Here is a 19,484-nt window from a genome sequence, read left to right as displayed (position 1 = left end):
CTGAGAAAAAATGCATCAGGATTTTCCTGAGAAAGATAATTCAATGATGAGAGGCCCTTATGGAAACCTTAGGGTAAAACAAAAGCAATATTTTTTCCTTGTAGGACATGAACAGCTTCTGGGCATCTTGAGCACAGACCGTCTCCTGCAGCATGTGGGAAGATGCTCTCTTCTTTGCTAGGGAGACTGTGGAGAGGTTGTGTTGACTTTGAGGTAGCGTATCACAGCAAAAGGTGGTGTAATGCTTAGGACTCCAGTCTAGATCTTTGGAGACTCCGATTTACTGATCTGACAAAAGTTAACCTGTCTCAGTTGGGTCACATAACCTCAGATTTTAATAATAAATTCAGTGCCGGAACACTTGGTAATTCCACTGAATTGAGTGACTTGAGGTTTGGGCCTCTGTGCATATTTCTCCTGATACACCAGTCATGTTGCACCTGAACCCCTTTGAGGTACTGTGAAACTACAGAAATATCTGTCTGACAAACCTGTGAACATTTTCAAAAGCAATGCTGGGAAGGTTACTTGTGTTCTAAAAACCAAGCAAGATTTAAGGGTGTGGCTGAGGGGGGACCAAAGATTTCAGCCATGGTTTACCATACTCATACCTTGGCACGATCTCCCGTCGTCGTTGAGGGTGAAGCCTGGGTTGCATGTGCAGGAGTAGGAGCCGGGCACGTTGGCACACAGCTGCTGGCAGTAGCCGTAGCGACATTCGTCTATGTCTGTGGGTGGGAAGGATGGAAAGTGGAGTGGTCTGCATTTTCTCATGAGATACAAAGCAGCAAGCACACTGAGCCAACAGTACTGATAACCCAGACAGAAATATCCCAGCACACTGGTCATGCCTGTCACAGCCAAACTTCCAGGCATTCAGACATGGAGTTAGATTTACAATATACCTCTCCCCAGTAGAATGTGGTAATGTGGTTTTATCCACATCTGGCATCTACCAATGTGTCTGATTAATTGATTGGCATTGCTGTAACCTTCAGTTTAAATCAGGCAGCCTGGTTTGTTCCTTTAAGCAGCTCCCTCAAAGGATACCTGACAGCTGGCACAGGCTGCCAGCACAACCACAGCCAACATTGCAGTGAAATTTTGGCAGAATCAAAATAAAAACCTTCTTTGCCTCCACATATACCAAAGCTGCTCACTGGAACAGCAGTGTTTGTTACTACAGGCTTCTTTTTTGAGTGAGGATATTTTTGAAAGATATTTTTCCAAATAGTCACATTCTTTTTGTAAGTATTTTTAACTGACAAATTACAAACTGTATAAACAGTTAATATAATGCCAAAATAGCAGTTTGGGCTGAATTGCAGCATTGGCAATGCATGCAACTGAGTGCTATGAGCACAAGAAAATGCTCTAAGACATATAAGATGGTAAGTGCTAAAAGATTTTTGCCTCAGAACTAAAAACTAAAATGAAACACCTGAAATAGCTGTTCTTTCAAAGCCTTAACATTTCCTTTGTTATCAACTGGCTTTTGATTTATGGAGATTTTTTTTAAATGGCTGTGTTAAAGCTTTGAAGCTAAATTTATGCAATAGAAAACCCAGTATATTATATGCAGTCAGCAAGAAAATCTAAAGGCCAGGCTGGTGGTGATGTGTACACCAGCAGCAGGCTTCACCAAATCCTGCAAAAATAACTCAGGTTTTAGGTAAATGAATACCTCATTCACTGACACAATGCATTACATTAAGTACATGCTTTGTCTTTTGCAGGACTGTTATCTCAAGAGTGTTACATTTTGAGGATAAGGACTTCTGCTTCTCTTGTGGGTGGGTCATGTGGATACTGCTGCACTGGCTTCTCTGTGTAAACGTTACAGGATAATTGCAACAGATAGACGTGTAGGTTTTTGTAATGGTGATTTACTAACAGTAATTGGTAATTCCACTGAATTCCACTGCACTACTAACAGTGCACCGAAAAAATCTTTATCTAAACCCCAACCTGGCCCTCTGATTACAGAAAGTATTGCTTTACTGTTTTATGGCAGCAAAAATCACTTCTCCAAAGCCAGGATAAAGCATGGAAAACTGAGACTTCTTTGAAATTTAGGGGAAAATATAGCAATTCTAAACACAATTTGCTTTTCTTTTTTCACATTGCCTTGCAGTAATCCACCCATGATTACTTAAATAGGGCAATACTCTGATGATATTCCCTATTTTAGATAGCATAAGCGGGTACTCAAATCAATTCATCAATGCAGCCATTTCAGTTCTCTGCTATTACCATCAAGAAGAAGAGTCTTTTACATTTGTGTTCAAATCCTGAATGCTGCACACAACCCTTTCACTTGGTCTGTAACTGGGAGAAGTAAATGGGTAACAGAACGGGTGATGCAGAGCAGGATCTGCCTTCCTTCCCTCCCTCATCACCACCCTATCACATATGCCTGTACATTCCCCAGCACAAACTTTGAGAAGTTGATTTATCATAGATTAAGGAGCAGGGGCCTTGGAGGCTTCTTGTCCCAGGGGAACTACAAGACAGTGACTCCCTGAAGTGGCTGTGGCTGCACAGACCCCAGCTTGGACAGGGCTCAGCCTGGTGCCTGCCAGGTGAATTACACAGCAGCTGTCAGCAGTAGTTAGGAAAGCAGCCATGAATTCACGGAATTGGTACTTGGGAGGAGAAAGCTGGAAAGTAACTGGACATGGTCCAGGGACGAATGGGCAGGGAAAGCCCATTCTCCTTCCAGTGGAGGTGTAGCAAGATGGTCCAACTCTGCATAGCTGGCACCAAACAGCCTGCGCTGCAGGGAAAAAACTAATAATGGGTAAATTTTCTTTTAATAAAGTTGTATGCTGATTCCTAGCTCCTACCTGTATACCTAAAATGAACATCTACATTATCATCCCATGAGCATGTCAAGTGAGGGGAAAGAGCTGGAGGAGAGGAGAAATGGAAGGTTTGTTTTCCTGCGCTGTTTGTTGAGTGATATTTTTTCAACAAGACTGAGCTAAAAGGATGAATAGGACATTGCTGCAAGGAAAATAATAAAATTCAAATAAAACTTGAATGGAAGATTGTGAAATGGCACCCACTTCAGAGGTAATTTTTTTTCATCCCCAAACAAAAGAATTGGTTGACTTAGGATTTACTGTCATTCCCATTTCTTGGTATCAAATATGGATCCCTTCAGGTCCATACTCTCACAGTAAGGAAAGCACAAGTCTGTTTGGGCAAAAATCTTTTTGCACACATCCTTGCAATTGATCTTACATGAAAGGGAATCCTTCAGACTGGGAATATGAAAAGCCCAGTTATGACACTATTATGATGCTAGTCATATGGCATTTACATCTACAGTTTTGTTCCGTGAGGGAGTCTCTCTGCCAAACACCTCATTGGCACTTACAGAGACAAAAGACAGTTTCCACATAGCTGAAGGTTTAACCGTGTACTTGGCAAAAGTGCTTAGTGACATTAATTCAGGGAGCCACAGGGACACATACACAAATACTCAGATACTGTAGCAATTGAAGATTTTACCTAAACACTGGCCTTCTAACAGCCAGTAGCCTTCAGTGCATGAACAGGTATAGCCCCCTTCAGTATTTATGCAGATCTGGGTGGGGTTACACTGGTGAGAATCTGAAGCACATTCATCCACATCTGCAACACAGAAATACAGAAGGAAAATGTTAGAAATAACAGCAACAAAAGATTCTTTTGTACTGTACAGTGTGTACACTGCCTCTGTGCAAGGAGTTAGAGTTTGGAGGAGTAGGGAGAATGACCATAACCTGGAGGAAAATTCACAATAGTAAATGTCTGAGGGCAGTGAGAACTGAGGATGCATATCAAATCTCTCAGTTTTGCAGGTGACCCAGTGTTTCAGTTTTCTCCTCAAGGCAAGTTTCTCACTATCTCAAACTTTTTGTGATTTCCACATTTGCTCTGTCACTGAGCTGGGATTTCCATTCTATAGGGCAGCGCTCAGTCCTAGGGAGAGGCTGCTGAAAGGCTTGTGCAACCCCATTGAAAAGTAAGAGATGAAGGGGAGTTCAAGAGATGTACAAACACAACTCAGAGAGATAAAAAAAAAAAACTTCATACCCCCACCAGTGCAGACCATCTCACAGTAATTTTTCAGACAGAAAGTTCAACCAAAAATCAGCCTTTACCTGACCAAAAAATGTATACTTCCCTGGAATCAATTTCCTGACAATAATACTATTTTCTTTTCATTTCCACCACACCGCCCCCCCCATCTTTATTTGGTTTAATGTATTTGGATTTTTATTGCAACCCCTTAGGGTGTTCTTGTTGTGGGCTTTTTTTTTTTTTTTTTTTTTTTTTTTTTTTTTTTTTGCAAAGGAGGTGAATAGCATTCTTACTTTTATATAAGCCAGGACCCTGGAACTTAACTGATTAAAAATGCCTTTCAGAGTCAGAATTTCATTTTGAATCACGCCTTGCTCAATATCTTTCCTAATGTTTCAGGCGTCAGGTTTGCCTCTAGATGTCAGAAATGGAAATGCCAAAAGATAAATTGTGTCATTTTTCCAGCCAACATAAATTTCTGTGTTTTATTTATTGATACCTAAACTATTTTTCATTCCAGCATACTGTGCACTGGCCTTTGCTGAAGCACTATGTCATCCTAGCAATGCTACTCCCTTGATCCTCCCCTGATTCTTATTAACCCACACTTGGTTAGGTCATGACTGAAAGTGTCTCACCGATGCCCTGGGCTGGAGCAGGCAGCAGAGGGCAGGAATTCATCTCTGTATCTGCCCCCAAGGCAGCAAGCACAGCCTGAAATAACGGATCCAGTCTACCACAGCAGCATATCTAACATGTTCAGATATATAAATAAATACATACATAGTATACATATGGAGGGAGTCTAGAGTTCTTATCTTGACAACATCTCTACCGGAGCAATTTATGGTGAGTCAAAGCTGGTAAGATAACAAGAGGGGCACAATTAGAGGTAATTAACTCTGTCAGAAATCGGTTCCCATGTATTTGTTGGCCAGATGAAGATTGGCAAAATGGTGGGGGAAGTGGGAAAAGGGTAAGATAACAAGTCTAGACTATATAGGTCCATAAATATGTTGTTCAGTTCAGCTATTGCTTCTGCGATTGAGCTAAAAATTTTGGATCCTCCCTTCATAGCATATCAAACATAATTGGTAGTATCTGAACAGAGATTTTATCTAACCATAAATTTAATAACAATGACATTAATGTTTTCTAAATGAAAAAGCTTTCTATGCTTGCTTATTGTTTTAGGAGTGGTACCTTGGGATGTGGCCAATTCTACTTTTTCTAGTCTGTGCTAAGCTTAAAAAGGAGATTTTCATTTTCCATGTTCCCTTCTTCCAGTCATTTTAATAGGTGAAGCAAAGTGAAAACAAAATGAGGGTCATGGTCTCACCACATATGGTAGCAAGACAGTTTGAAGACAACAGATCCTCCACTCTTCTGTGGGGCATTTTCTTGCAGGGGTACAATGTCTTTCACATAAAGCAACAGGTGGCTATGGGATTGGTTTTGTTCCCAAGTCATCCTTGTAGCTGTTGCTTGAGCTCCACTCCAGAGAAGTAAGACACCGATCCTCTTCCATTTGCTTTATAACAAGCAGATTTATTTGCTTAGTCCCAGTCTTCACCTTTTGTGTTGGTATTTGGAAGCATATTTCCATTTGAATGCAACATTTTTTACAATGGAGGCCTCCTGTGGAGTTTCTGCCAGAAAACCTGATGATCCTGAAGTTGTCTATGCAGAACACCTTGACTCCTGACATGTTGCGCTGAACAGTGCTTTAGTGACTTCACTTAAGAAGTTTTATGCAACCAACAGGTGTAAACAGCTTTACTGGTAGCAGCAAATCTTTTTCGTTGGGCCTGAGCGTGCACACCCAGTTCTGTATTTCATGTCTGGCATTCTCTAAGATTGCCCCTTACCATGAGGTGCCATTAAACTCCTACTGACACAGCCAATACAATAATACAATCAAATAACGTTTTTTTGGCAAGCAGCCTTCACAGTTGAAACAGGTAGTGTAATCCCAGGCTGTCTGCCCTGGATTATCCATATTATATGGGTTCACTAAGTGGGAGCACATATTTGTGCACTGAAAAAACTATTGGTGCAACAATTGGCCAGACATTAGGCATCTTCTTGAAGGATATCAGACCTGGGAGACATAGGGTGTCTTGCCCAGCCCATTTGCTCAGTTCAGTATACAGTAAGAGCAGATGTGGTTGGTAAAGTCAAAGACATTTGGCTGGGGGAAAAAAAGTCCCAAACAATCCCAGATTATTTCCACTAGTGAGAAAACTAGCCATAGAACTTCAAGAGATTGCCTAAAATGGATAGACATAGAAGTTATATCAAAACACTTCCAGGGCATTTTTGTTTGAATGGAAAATTGCAAGAGGTTGCAAGTGGAACAATACAATTCGTCAATAAGGTGTGAATAATTTCTTTGTCTGGTTGCACAGCTTATTTCTGTCCCATTCAAGCATAAATCTTAGGTGTCTTCATGCTCTGGGGCTTCAAAGCCCATTTGTGCTACCTCTGCCTCCGTGATGGGTCGTACACAATACTTGAGCAAAACTGTGATGCTAATTGCACATGATAATAGATTTTCAATAGTTTTGTAGATTCAAATCAGATAAGACAAATTCGGAGAATAAAAAACTGTAAGACCTACTCAATGCAAGGATAGCACATGTGGCTAAGAAATCCCTGAGGTGCATTTTCCCGAAGTTTGGAAGAGTGTGTCTGACACAGCACAACTTATGTCAATCTTCACCATGGACAGAAATACTGCAATGAGTTGTCATCTGAGCCAAAGCAAAGTCTACCCAAAGTAAAGTCTAATCAGCTGAGAGCAGAAGAGTTATTAAAGGAGAGCATGCTAGCAAGAAACCCTAGAAACCCCACTGCCCTTCATTCAAGATGTTAACAAATTGTGATATTGGATGATCTCAGCTTCAGTGCCATGAAAGCATCAGATGCCGTCACCCATCACTGATAATCCAAGGATGGTTTTCATTATACCAACACCAAGATCCCTAGAAAATATTACCTGCATCCAAATCTAGTCTTTAATAATAGCTACTGTTAAGAGATACCTCGTGATTTTGGCTAGATGACTCAGTATGTGGCAACAAAGAAGAATTGCCGTGAGGTGGACTGAGAAGGAAATACAAATTAGATCTGTCCTCAGTGAAGATAAAGTACTTGGTGGTTACTGTGCAGGACAAGGAGCCAGCACAGATACACTGACCACACTGTAGCTCATGGGCTGAGAATTTATCTTTTGGGAACTCTTCCTTGCTTTTTATCTTCCATCACTCTGCTTCCTATTTGAAAAGCAGGGATTACAAAATCCATAAAAATCCATTATCTCTGCCGTAGTCCAGTCTCCTTCACTGTTTAGCACCTAAAACTCTTCAGGACAGGGCTTGCCCTCTTATGTACAAAACCTGTTCACAGTGAGTCTATTTTTATTTGATGCCTTCCAATTCTAATGCAAATCAAACTGGTCTACTAAACCCTGCAGTATCCCACTTGGTGATAAATTTCAGTGCACCTGGATTTTAACGAGGAAATTCAAGATTAAGGAATTAAAGGACAGCCCTGTGACCATTTAACAAAACAGAAACAGGAGCAGGTGACAGACCTTTCTGTCTTGTAATCTCTCATGTCCAGCCTGCCCCTCTTATATGAACATTTCAAGATATCACTTTTTCAGAAATTTTATGCAGACTCTACATTGGCTAGTGAGATCTAAAATAAAAGATTAACCATCATTCTGAAAGCATTATGTTCTACTAGAGGACCTCAGAAGCATCAAAGTTTCTTTCTGCTAAATTCTATGGTACTCAGAATGTTGCTGTTCTACCCTAATGTTGCATGGAACCTCAAAGATTCCAGTAGTTACTGAAGCAGGAAGAGAATTACTGATGTAGTCTGTGGCAAATTAAAAGCATTATCTGGCTTCCACACCTCTTCTTACCCTGACAGAGTGAGGGTGAGTGTTGCTGTGAAATGTTGCTGTGAGTGTTGCTGTGAAATTACATATGAAAAAAGTGAGGATGTTAAAAGTTGTCATACCTAATAATTTTGAACAAATTCAGATTTTCCCAAATGACTAGTCACTCTGGGTGACTCCTTTGAGAGAGCAGTTGTTCAGCACTTTGTAAGCACACTAGAGAACCAAAGCAGGATAGATGGATCACTGCTCAAAACTTCTCTTGCCAAGGAATGCTTGGCCAAAGCTGGTTCTGGTTGTTTCAGCACTTGAGAATCCTGCTGTGTGCTATTAAATTAGTGGTCATCTATATTCTCTCACCCATCCTTCCAGTTGTTGTATTCACTTCTCTTATCCGTCTTTCCAGTTGCTGTATTCACATTACTGCTCCCACAGCTAATTCCAAAGGCAGAAGTTCGGGCAGAACTCCAGATAAATTACAATCTGACTCAAAGTGGGAACGATTTACTTTGTTACTTCCCAGATGAACACTGAGAGCAACCACATGGCCCTTCCAGACCACTGCTCTCTGCCTCCTAAGAAATGCCACCTACAATGAACAGAGCCTCATGGCTCCAAGCCATGAGATTTAAAGATCTCTGGGTTACTGACAGAAGGAGAGAATAGGTAGATGGCATCTCCATATCCATTTGTAAGGAAACGTGCTGCAAGAGCCGAAGCCTGAACACTCCAAAATTAACCACATCCATCTCTCTTAGATCAGTGTGTTTGCCTTAAAAAATTATGGCTGTCGTGATTTGGTTTAGCAGCTCTGGGGTGTGATGTTGCCTTTACTTGACATTTTGACAAGAGGTGAGGTGGCTGGGGTAATGGGATTTCATTTGGGGATTGCAAGGGTGGAGAAAGTTTTTTTTAAATTTCTGGCTGGCTGCCTGCCTTTTGTAGGATGTGATGTGCTGATGCTTTGTTTTTATTGGTACAGATTGTATTTTTAATGGATGGCAGGATGCCTGGTGACTGGATAGATATCATTTACAATGTCAAAATAAATATGAGAACTAATGGTGTTTAGCATGCAAATTACTGGCTTCGTGTTTTATTATCTGTAAAAGCTAATAATAATATATATTAGTGGATTCTTTAGAATTTATCATAGAACAATGAATGAAATTTTTAATTCAGGGCTCTTAAATTAAAAAAAAAAAAGAAATAATTAAAAAGCCATCCATACACAAAAAAATGAGGCAACATATTAATATAGAAAGGAAACCTAGATGTGAAACTGCAGCACAACACTGCATCTCACTAATTCATGTTCATGTTTATGTTCTCACTGACTCATGTTCACCAAGAATGCAGGACTGAGATCACTCTTATTTGTATTAATAATACTGCAAGAAAACACAACATAAAAAGAAAACCAACACTCTAACCCTTTGAATTAAGACCAGATATATTCAGTACTTTTCAAACCAAAGATACTAAGACTAGGAGTTCAATAATCTCAGGAGAGAATCATAAATGTAGAATTCTGAGGATCTGGTTTATCACATTTTATCATAAAATAAAATGTGATAAAATGCAGAGGATCACTGGTGCTGGTGCAGTAAAGAACTAAAATGTGAAATGAAGTCTTATATGAAAGTATTTCACTAGGTATGGTGGGCACATTTGAAAGTGCTTTTCAAGACAGACAAATGCAAGGTCATATATCAAGAGTAAAAAATATAGGTCAAAAAAACCCCTCTGAGGTTGTTACAGATAATCACTTGAACATGAACTTTTCCTGACATCATGTTGCTGAAAAGACAAGCATTACCATGAGAACACTGAGTAGACACAGGAAATTGTTCTTACCACTGTACATTGCATTAGTACAATAATTACTGAAATGTATTTTTGGTATCAACACTTCAAAAAATTATATTGCAAAGAGATACCAAGAGATTCCAAAGAGTTATTCCAAGCCACAAAAATTTATCTTAGAGCAAGATAATGCTCCATTTAGTAATCTATTTAAGAAAAGGTTCAAGGTATATTTGCCTGTGATCTGTAAGCATCTTCATGGAAACTATGTTCTTATCTGGGGATGGTCACTAAAGCTAAAGCAAAAGACAATGAGATATAATTCAGTGTTTAGAAGACAAATTCAAAATAAAAACAAGACACATGCTTTAGTGCTTCTGATTAAGCATCTGAAAAACATAATAAAACATATGTTAGATGGTGGATGGAACCTCAAAGTTTCCAGTAGTTACTGAAGCAGAAAGAGAATTATTGATGTAGTCAGTGGCAAATTGAAATAATTATCTGGCTTTCACACCTTTTTTTACCCTTTCAGATAGGACTGTGAGTATTGCTGTGAAATTACATATGAAAAAACTAGCATATTAAAGATTGTTCCTGTAATTTAGGGTCTTACACCTCAACAGTATTTATTCTTTCAGACTAGTTGTAGTGAAAAACTGTGTCTTCAAAACACCATTTGAAGGGTAAGATTCTGTGTCCTGGGTAACAAAAAAATACAGATTATGTGGTCAAAGCGGTGTCTTAAAGTACTCACTGAATAATTTAATACCTTTCAATGTTTAGTTACTTTTGTCTATATCCATAACCATCATACCTGAGATTTTCTGTGTGCCTTACTTCATTTTACATTTCCTAGGCCATTAGGAAATCTAACTGGGCCAGTGAAATTACTGAAAATGGGGATAGGAATTTGAACAGTTCTTCCAAATTATCTTTCCATTGCAAATATTTAAATGTATGCATATGCATTTTTTTATTTTTTATTTGTACTTTAATCAATAAAACTGATTTTTAATGAGAGAAATTGTACCTCTAATGCTTTTAGTAACTTCAGAAATATGTGGAAAACATAGAAAATGTTAATAACTTTTTTTTTTTTGTGCTAGAAGATGTTAAGTCATCAGCCTAAATATGTTGGGCATGCCAACCACCTTCCTTTCAGTACACACAGATTGCTTCTTTATGAAAAATGAACTAAGTAAAAGAGGAAGAATCCAAGTTATTACCACAGACAATTCATAGAATCAAAGAGCCTCAAGAGGACTAAACTGCAGGTTAGAGGATGTGGTCATGCAAGAAGTAGTAGATTTTTCAGCAATCTAAGTAACTTTACGCCAGGGAAAGAAGCCAGCAGACACAGGAGAAGGAGCAGAGGTGTTTAGGAACTGGGAGCACCTGCCCTCTGGAAGGTGTGGTTCAAAAACTTGGTAAGCAAAGACACTGCCTTTCTTCTGCTCAGGAAAAAAGAGGATTGTGCATGAACAGGACTTCATGCACTAGAGAAAACAGAAGGAAACAAAGTCCTTAAGATCAACTCATCAGTTAGAGACTTTTCAGAGCCCTTCAGGTAGGAAAATATTTTCTTGACAGAAAGCTATTTTTAAAGGATAAAAAATAATCCTAATACTTATGGGCATGTGTTAAATGCCACATGACAGAGTGGAAAGTTTACCAAGGGAGTCCCATCCCAAGGAGATGATTTGCACCTGCCCAACAGGAACAAGGGAGACTATTGTCCTTCAGTGCATCCACTGGAGTTGAGTGGTGGGATCTGTGGCTGTGCTCATCCCTCCACAGGCGTGGTCTGTGCTCATGGCACTGTGACCATCCCACTCCCCCATGGCAGCTCCTTTCCCAGCTGGCTGACAATGGAATAACAGCACTAGCAGAGAGCTGTCATGGAAGAATGTGGGCTTATCATCTCTGAGCTAGAACCACGCTCTTGGAGACCATGACTATTAGAAGTGAAACTTTGCTTGGACTCTGTGATGAAGGGGGAAGCCAACGTGGACAGCAAATTTCCAAGACAATATGCTTTTGGCAATGTGTGCTGTTTCGCAGATGGACTGTTACATTTTGTTCTCTTTGGAACATATTTAGTATGCATGACTTCCTTTCTTAAGTAATGAATTCTGATAATCATGCTACAAATTTCTGTGGGTCACAGTAGTAGCTAAGGCTGTGTTTCCTTCTTTTGCTCAGCCATTGACAAAAGTGGGCATGCTTTTGCCATCATGATTATTTGAGAGCCACTAGCACCATGGGGTTCAACACACTAATACTGGAGATTAATTTGACAGTTGTGAGAGCACAGGTCTTGCAGACTGGAAAACGTTTACCATGGAAAATCTTCTTCCCCCTTTTACAAGGAGGTGTGGGTGATTTGGGGGCCCTATGTCTTTATTTTATTCTGTCTGTCTTTTAGTCCCACTGTTTTACTGTCACAGCCCCAGGAGCTAACCTGGCTCTTAAGATGCAATGATCTGGAAGAGAGGCTCAAAGCTGACAGCTCGTTCCAGAATCTCTGTCTGCTCAAACACTAAAGCTCATTCAGTCATTTATAACCCTCAGGGCTCCATTTTAAAATAATACAAAGACTGGATGTCTGTTTTTTATAGGCATAATTGCAGGCCAGGACTAAACATCCGAGCTCAGTAACATGGGTATCAGGTCCAAGATTACTTGGAACAGAGCACTTTCTCCAAACTTCTCCCCCACTCCTTATTTGGACACTGAAAAATAATTTCCTCAGTAGTAGATTTTTACTCAGTGAAATCACATGTTTTCTCAAAACTTTTTTTTTTTTTCTCAAGATAATTACATTTGATAAGAAAAGGGAAGAAATAACAATGCCACATTCCTAAAGTGCAGACTGAAGCCAAATTCAAACTGCTGCTGTGTGGGGTCAGTGTTTTTTCCAAGGACAACTGACCCTGCTGAGCTTGGACACAATCCAAGATCAACTCCCTAAACACCTGTTTAATTGCATATTTCACTGTCTGAGGGCTGGCCATTGATTGCTGAATTAATTTTCTATCTGCATCCCATATGCATTAGGTTATTGGCTGATGACTAAACAATGATTAAAGTGTTTTTTTTCACACAGAGGGTCAGTCTGGAAATGGATGCTAAGTAAGTGTGAGGCATGAATCTGTAATTCTGCTCCCTCTGCCTGGTATGAAAATTGCTCAACATGTGTCACAGGTTCTAGGTCTCCTGCCAGCTATCTGAGCCTTTCCTTAGCGAGCACACTTTTCACATTACTCAAAGATGATAAACAACAGCTAAACTGTGAAGGACTTTGCTCTTTGAACACAGTTCTAGTCCTGCTTTTGTAGCTGAGATTTACAGGACAGCCATGCAAAGAAGTGCATAGCAAGGGGACTAAAGGGCCAGCAGCCTCTCCCCTCTCTGCTCAGAACAGACTTGTGCATGGTTCATACACTTGGCATCACCTGCATGACCACAGATCTCACTGCCACCAATTCCCAGGGCTCTCTGTTGGTACAAGATCACAGCCACTTGTGTGGACTATTCCTGGTGTCCCATGAGAGCTATTGTACAAATGCACAGTCAGTATGCTGACTCTGGGATCAAAAATAAGACAAGCTACTGATTTCAACCAAGGGCTTTGCTTAAAGATGGAAACTCCATGGGCTGGAACAGAACTGTATTCTCTTGATTCATTATTTCCTGCTGCAGGTTCTGCACATGCATGATCAGTGCATGTGATTTGGGAATCTCAGCTATTTCTCTGCTGCACTTATTCTATGTCAAATAGCTGCAGTCTAGCAGAACAAAAGTGACCCAAGTGCCCTGAAGAAGTGTGGTAGACACATTGCCATTCCACTGATGACACTGAACCTGCTGAATTAGAAGGTACAAAGAAGTTTTTGCTCAACATGGTTTTATCGTCATCATCAGAAAATATATTTTTCAGCTGAATAAATGAAGTGTTATTGTGGTTTCTCAAAATTACCTATTTTGTATAACCACATGTGATCTGCTGGTAGAGTAGTAAGAGGAGCCAGTGAGCTTTTATTGAGAATACTCCCAGCTGCTAGGAGGTTATCTAAGTAGCACTTTCTATTGCAATGGAAACAAAAATTGTGCAGTCAGAGCCAGGAAATGCATGCTCAGAAATAAGAAAAAAGATCCTTACAATGATCAGTTTGCTGCATGATATGAAATATCTCAGGCAAGAATCTCTAGAGAAGGCTTATAAAATTTTACAGAAGAGGAGTGGAACTATTAATAGCGAAGAAGTGAGTTTTCTATGGTTGAGTTGTATATTTTCTCTGCATTACTATGGCTTCATTTAAAAAGACCCTGAAAGAAAGAATATATCAAAAATATAGGTGTTTAAAGCATTATTTATAAAGCTTTTAAACATGTCGGTCAAATGCTATTGGCTTCTCCTCCAACAAAATTTTTCAAAGACTTTTCTGTTAGGGTACAGAACATGTGAGAACTCAGAGAACTGCTATTCCCACTTTTGTTCCCTGGGGAGCTTTGAGAAATCTCGAGCACAAATAGTCCAGCCAGCTGGTTTAGCCAATTGGTGGTCAGTTTACATTTCCTCTAATAAGTGAACTTCTTGACCGTACATTTTAACTGAGTCATTAAGAGCTCCTTTTCCAAGTGTTTTGGCAATCTAGAGAGGTCTGGGACTGTGAATAAACTACAATAACTAGTAAAGAAGAGAACAATCTGACTTTTAATATAGCAGAAGAAACTGATCAAAATGGATCCAGAAATTAAAGCCACAGTGAAAACAATGGGATACAAATATCCACCTGCAGGTTTTTAACAGAAACTTTTATTGGAAGGACTGCTTCTTCCACTAAAATGCAGCCACTTTAGATGTGCGATGTCAAGTGTGTTGTGCAAAGAACTGAAAAAACAAGTGAGATTCTAAGTGAGAAATATATACATACCCATAGAGAAAATTCAGTATGAATGCTGTAGTCACTCTGACAGGATAACTTGAAATCTTCATTATATATGAAAAGAAGACAACAAGGGATCTCTGTCATGGGATATCATGATAGAGATCCCTTGTATGGGATTTGTCAGTAAGTGATCTCTCACAAAAGCTTCAGCAATAATCACCAGCATCTCATTCAGTAAAGGACTGGATTCAAAACCGCTTGGCTTGAGCTGATGCAAGGAGGCACCAGCTGGAGGTGGCATGGCTGTAGATTGCCTCATGTCACTTGGAACTGCGTGAGTCAAACACACATATAATGGGCACTTTGACTTTCTCCAACAGGCTAACACCTTACTCCCTTGACATAGCCATTAAACCAGGAAAAAGAGCCTGGCTTGCAGAATGTGTGTCTGGAAGTTCCTACAGTGAAGTAGAAACAATTACCAGAAATGCAGGATTTTTTTCTCAGATTTTCAGTGAAATGAATCTTCAGTTTCATGAAGAGAAAATTCAGTCTAGACTATTCAGATCAAGACTTCTGTTTTATGCCAGGATCAATACAGAGGAACAAGATTTGCCCTTATCTCAATTGATTTATTGATTGACAGGTGGGGGACAGGACTCCTGCAAATGTTAGATAACTTTTATTAGAAATTTTCTTTGATGCAGTTTCAGCCTCACCTCTTGTCCTGCTTGGGAGTTTTGCAACAATCTAGAACCTGGTCATGGTCCTGCTCAAAACTGGCAGTTTTTGGGGTTAAACAAAACACAACTTTCTGCCTCTAAAGGCTCAGCACATCTCCATTGAGATCTTGCTATATCAGAATTCCCCAAATCTTGAAATTTTCTGTATTAATTTAGGCCCTACAGGTAACTGAAAGGGATTACTGAGACAGAGAGGGAGAGAGTGAAAAAGCCCTCTGAGATGAAACACCTCTTTTTCCAGGGAGCCATGAACTGAGAGTAAGGAGAGCAGGAAAACTGCCAGTAGACATCCACATCACACACTAATTGGAACAAAGTAAACCTCCCATATCCACACAGTTTTCATTTATCCAGGACAGTTTGCAACTCAGTTGGCTGGAGGCAATTTTTGGAACATTGCAAGAAAATGTGGTTCAAGCATTATAAAGCAGTGAATGCCAAATCTGAGTTAAAGCCAGTTATTTGAGCAGGGCTTATAGGCATTTTCCAATGATCACCACCACTGAAATAAATAAATAGATGGCTTGCTATGTATACACTCAGGGGGGAATGTTGCCCAACATTCATAGCTCTTTGCTATTAAGAGTAATGAGGACACAGCTGTCTGAGTCTGGAAGCCAGTATTTGCAGAGATTTTTCTTCTCCACTGGCTTTATTCCACTACCCATTCTTTGCTTATAAAAGAGCCCAAAAGGTCCTAACATTTATACAAGAATTACCTTAGCTTTGTGGCACTTTTGAGATTGTTATAAAACATGCTGACACGTGGATGGACTTGAAACTGAGATGAAATATGAAAAACAATTTTCTCCCCTGATAAGGTCCCCAGTGCCCTTAGTGCCAAGCATAACACTCTCTTTAGTCAACCATGACAGCTTCTGGAGCAGTTGGCAGGAGTTGCTGCCATGGGCAGAGACCTGAAGGTCTCCCTTCTTAAAAAGGACCTCTAATTCTCACTGCAGACCCTGGGGTTGTGATGTGAGTTTTGAGTCACACTTAACTGGTCGGCTCTACAGAACCTCCAAAGCAAATATAAAAGCACCTCACTCCATTCAAAGACCTTACAGCACTTTAAAATCGGTGCTAAAACTCATAATCCATGTGACAAAGTGAATATCACTTTAATTTTATTGCAGCCTTCAATATATTAAAGACTTGAACCAGTATCAGACGCAGGCTACTGCACTTCAGTCACTGCAGTTTCAGAACCATGGCACAAGGCATGTTGAAGTTGGCTTCTGTAAGTCATCTGGTCTCAGCCTCCACTCAAAGCAGGGACAATTCAAGCAGGCTGCTCAGGGCCTTTCAGTTGAAATTCTCCAAGGGTACAACCTTTAGCTACAAAGCTACAAAGTTTTGTTCCAGTGTTTGATCACCTTCACTGTGATAACATTTCTCCTGATAGCTAATAAGAATTTTCCATGTTGCAACTTTTGCCCATTCCTGTCCACATGCATCTCTGAGATGGATCTGGCTTCATATTCTCTACACACTCACATTAGACAGTGGAAGGCAGCAAGCAGTACAATTCCCTCATAAGTCTTATGTTCTTAAGGCAGGTTAAATCCAGTTCTCTCAACCTCTCCTTGTATGATGTGTGCCGCCACCCTCTGACCACCACAGCGGTCCTTTGCTGCATATCTTCAGTGTGCCCAGGTCTTTTTCATGCCAGGAAATCATAATGATTGGGAGAATTGGGTGCCTATGAAGGCAACAGAAAAATTGACTGCACCTTGAATTCTCCCCTGGAGGTAGTTAAGAGAAAATAATTAAAATGTGAAGCTTTGCTTAATTTAGTAGCAACTGTTGAGGTCGGTGAACCATTTCATTGGATGCTGAACAAACACAGAACCAGACTGCACTACTCACACATTCAGACCTGCACTCATTTGTCCCAGGATCTCCAAGGTAAGCCTACCTTCCTTATACCAGAACTCAGAAATTCCTGACTAGTGATACAAGCTGACAGGACTGGCCACATGGCCAGTGTCACAGGCAGTCCCACCAGCTATCACATTATCCATGAAAGCTCAGAAAGACACATGTTCACACTGAGCATTCCAAAGCCAAAATGGTTCATTTTCAAGTGGCCTGGCCTGAAAAAAACCTCTCTGTTCTCTTTGGGTAATTAAAAAATGAAAAATAAATAAATAAACAAACAGAAGAGACAATGTTCGAACCAGCAGGAACATTTAATCTCTGTGATTTTTCCTGGAGCAAACTCCTGCTTTTACTTTCTAGAAGGTACATCCCAGTGAATTTTCCATCATGTGGGCCTGCTGTACAGTAAAGTTAATTTACATTTTTTTCTTTATCATAGTACATTATTTTATTAACCCTTATTGCCACAAGGTCTCAGGTCATACTGAGTCATGCAAGGGAGCAGCTTCATTTTAGCAGGCACAGTCTCCATGACAGAAGAGGGCTTAGCAAATTCTTAGCATGATTAGCATTCAACAATTCATAGTCTTTCTAATCATCTCCAATCAGATACTGCAGAGAATGTTTAGTTTAGCATTTCATGTTCCTCCCCAGGTCAAAGGGAATGAACCATGGATAGATCATGTACTTCTGAAACAGTTTCATGGCCCAAGCTGTCCCAAGATGCCAGCTTGTGATTTTTGTGGAGCAGAATATGACAGTATTTTGTATCTAGATGATGAACATCACTTACCAGCTCCAGAATGCATGTGACCTGCTGGGCCATTAATAGATATACTGCAAATTGTCAGCCACTCATTATCTTTAGAGGTATTCTCTAGTCTGTGTAGGACACACCTCTGCCATAGTTCTCTGGACTCAAATCTATATGTGGGCTTATTGTCTGAGAAACATGGAGATAATTTTTTTATTTCTTTCAGTTAAATTCATGGGCAGTGTTTGAAGTCTTATGTGCAACCATGTAAAGTTCTCTATGTACAACTCTGTAAAGTTCTCTTATACCTCTTTTCATCTATGACTAGTTAAACCTCTTGAAAATGTTAATGGGAAAAAAATTTGTCCCAAAATGCAATGTACCACCTGAAAAACACAATCCAGGTTTTACAGAACTGAATCTTCAAACGGCACTGATTAGTGGGGAAAAGCACCTCCTTTCTGAAGTTGGCATGCTACAGTCATGAGTGCATGAAATCGACTGATAGCTGTCAATGCACAAGTCTGGACTATTCCATCACAAAGTCAGCCCTGCTTTTAATTAAAATAATTTCAATCTGCTTCTGAAATAAAGCTCCAGATGCAGTGCTTAGTGAATTGCTGGCAGTGAGTGTTGTATATATTGCTGCAGTCTACCTCTGAAGAACAGGAGCATGATCCAAGGCTGCTCCAGCCTATGCTGGGTTTGGGATTCCCCACAGGGTTTGCAATAGCAGGAAATTAGCAGCATGCTATGGCTTTCGGATCACATCTCCTCTCCCTGGCCTGGTTCCTGCTCCAGGATTAAGGAGTGGCAGTCTGGCAAAGAGACTCTGCACTGCTCCAAGATTCCTCCTTTGGAAAGGGGATGTCAGGCTACTCGTTCAAGCTATCGCAGTTTTGCGTTGCTCAGCCACAGTGACAATAAATGTAGTTGAATGGGTGGAGGCTCTTAGCCGTGCTATGAGCTCTTCTCTGCAAAGTTAGATAAAGCATGCTGATTTCTTTTGTGCCTCTGTTCACACTGGAAGCTGGAGATATATCAAAGGACTCAAAAGTACAGCAAACCACACCTGACAATATCCATTGCACCCCCAACTTGTGTGAGACTCTTTCTTGGTAAAAATTTTTCCAGGCAGCTTTTAAATGATTCTACTGTTACATTTTGTACTATTCCTCCACTACAACATACCTAGTGTGTTCTTGTATAACCTGATACACTGCAGTGCCATAAAGGGCTTTATTATGTTCAGTCTGAAAGTAATTTTCCTTCCTTTCAGCAAATTATACCCTATTCAGCAATAATCATTCTTTTGTACCACCCACCATACAAACTTTTACTTCTGTCATTTACAGATCCAATTACTGTCATCTTATCCTAAGTTTTACAATACACTTTACTCTTTTAATCAAAGTCAGCCTCAATAA

The 19,484-nt window shown here is 40.0% G+C and overlaps 1 protein-coding gene across 1 annotated transcript in view; it reads right to left on the bottom strand.

The window, feature by feature from the left end:
• FBLN5 (fibulin 5) overlaps nucleotides 1-19,484 on the bottom strand; it is a 45,480-nt gene that overhangs the window by 9,748 nt on the left and 16,248 nt on the right. The window contains exons 5-6 of the mRNA XM_053979318.1: nucleotides 3,517-3,639; nucleotides 612-728 (exon numbers count right to left, since the gene is read on the bottom strand). Of these exons, the coding sequence (XP_053835293.1) occupies nucleotides 612-728; nucleotides 3,517-3,639 (240 nt within the window). The remainder of the gene's footprint in view (nucleotides 1-611; nucleotides 729-3,516; nucleotides 3,640-19,484) is intronic.

This window comes from Vidua macroura, chromosome 6 (genome assembly GCF_024509145.1).
Source record: "Vidua macroura isolate BioBank_ID:100142 chromosome 6, ASM2450914v1, whole genome shotgun sequence".
NCBI classification, from domain to species: domain Eukaryota; kingdom Metazoa; phylum Chordata; class Aves; order Passeriformes; family Viduidae; genus Vidua; species Vidua macroura.
This window is presented reverse-complemented; position numbering and strand designations above follow the sequence as displayed.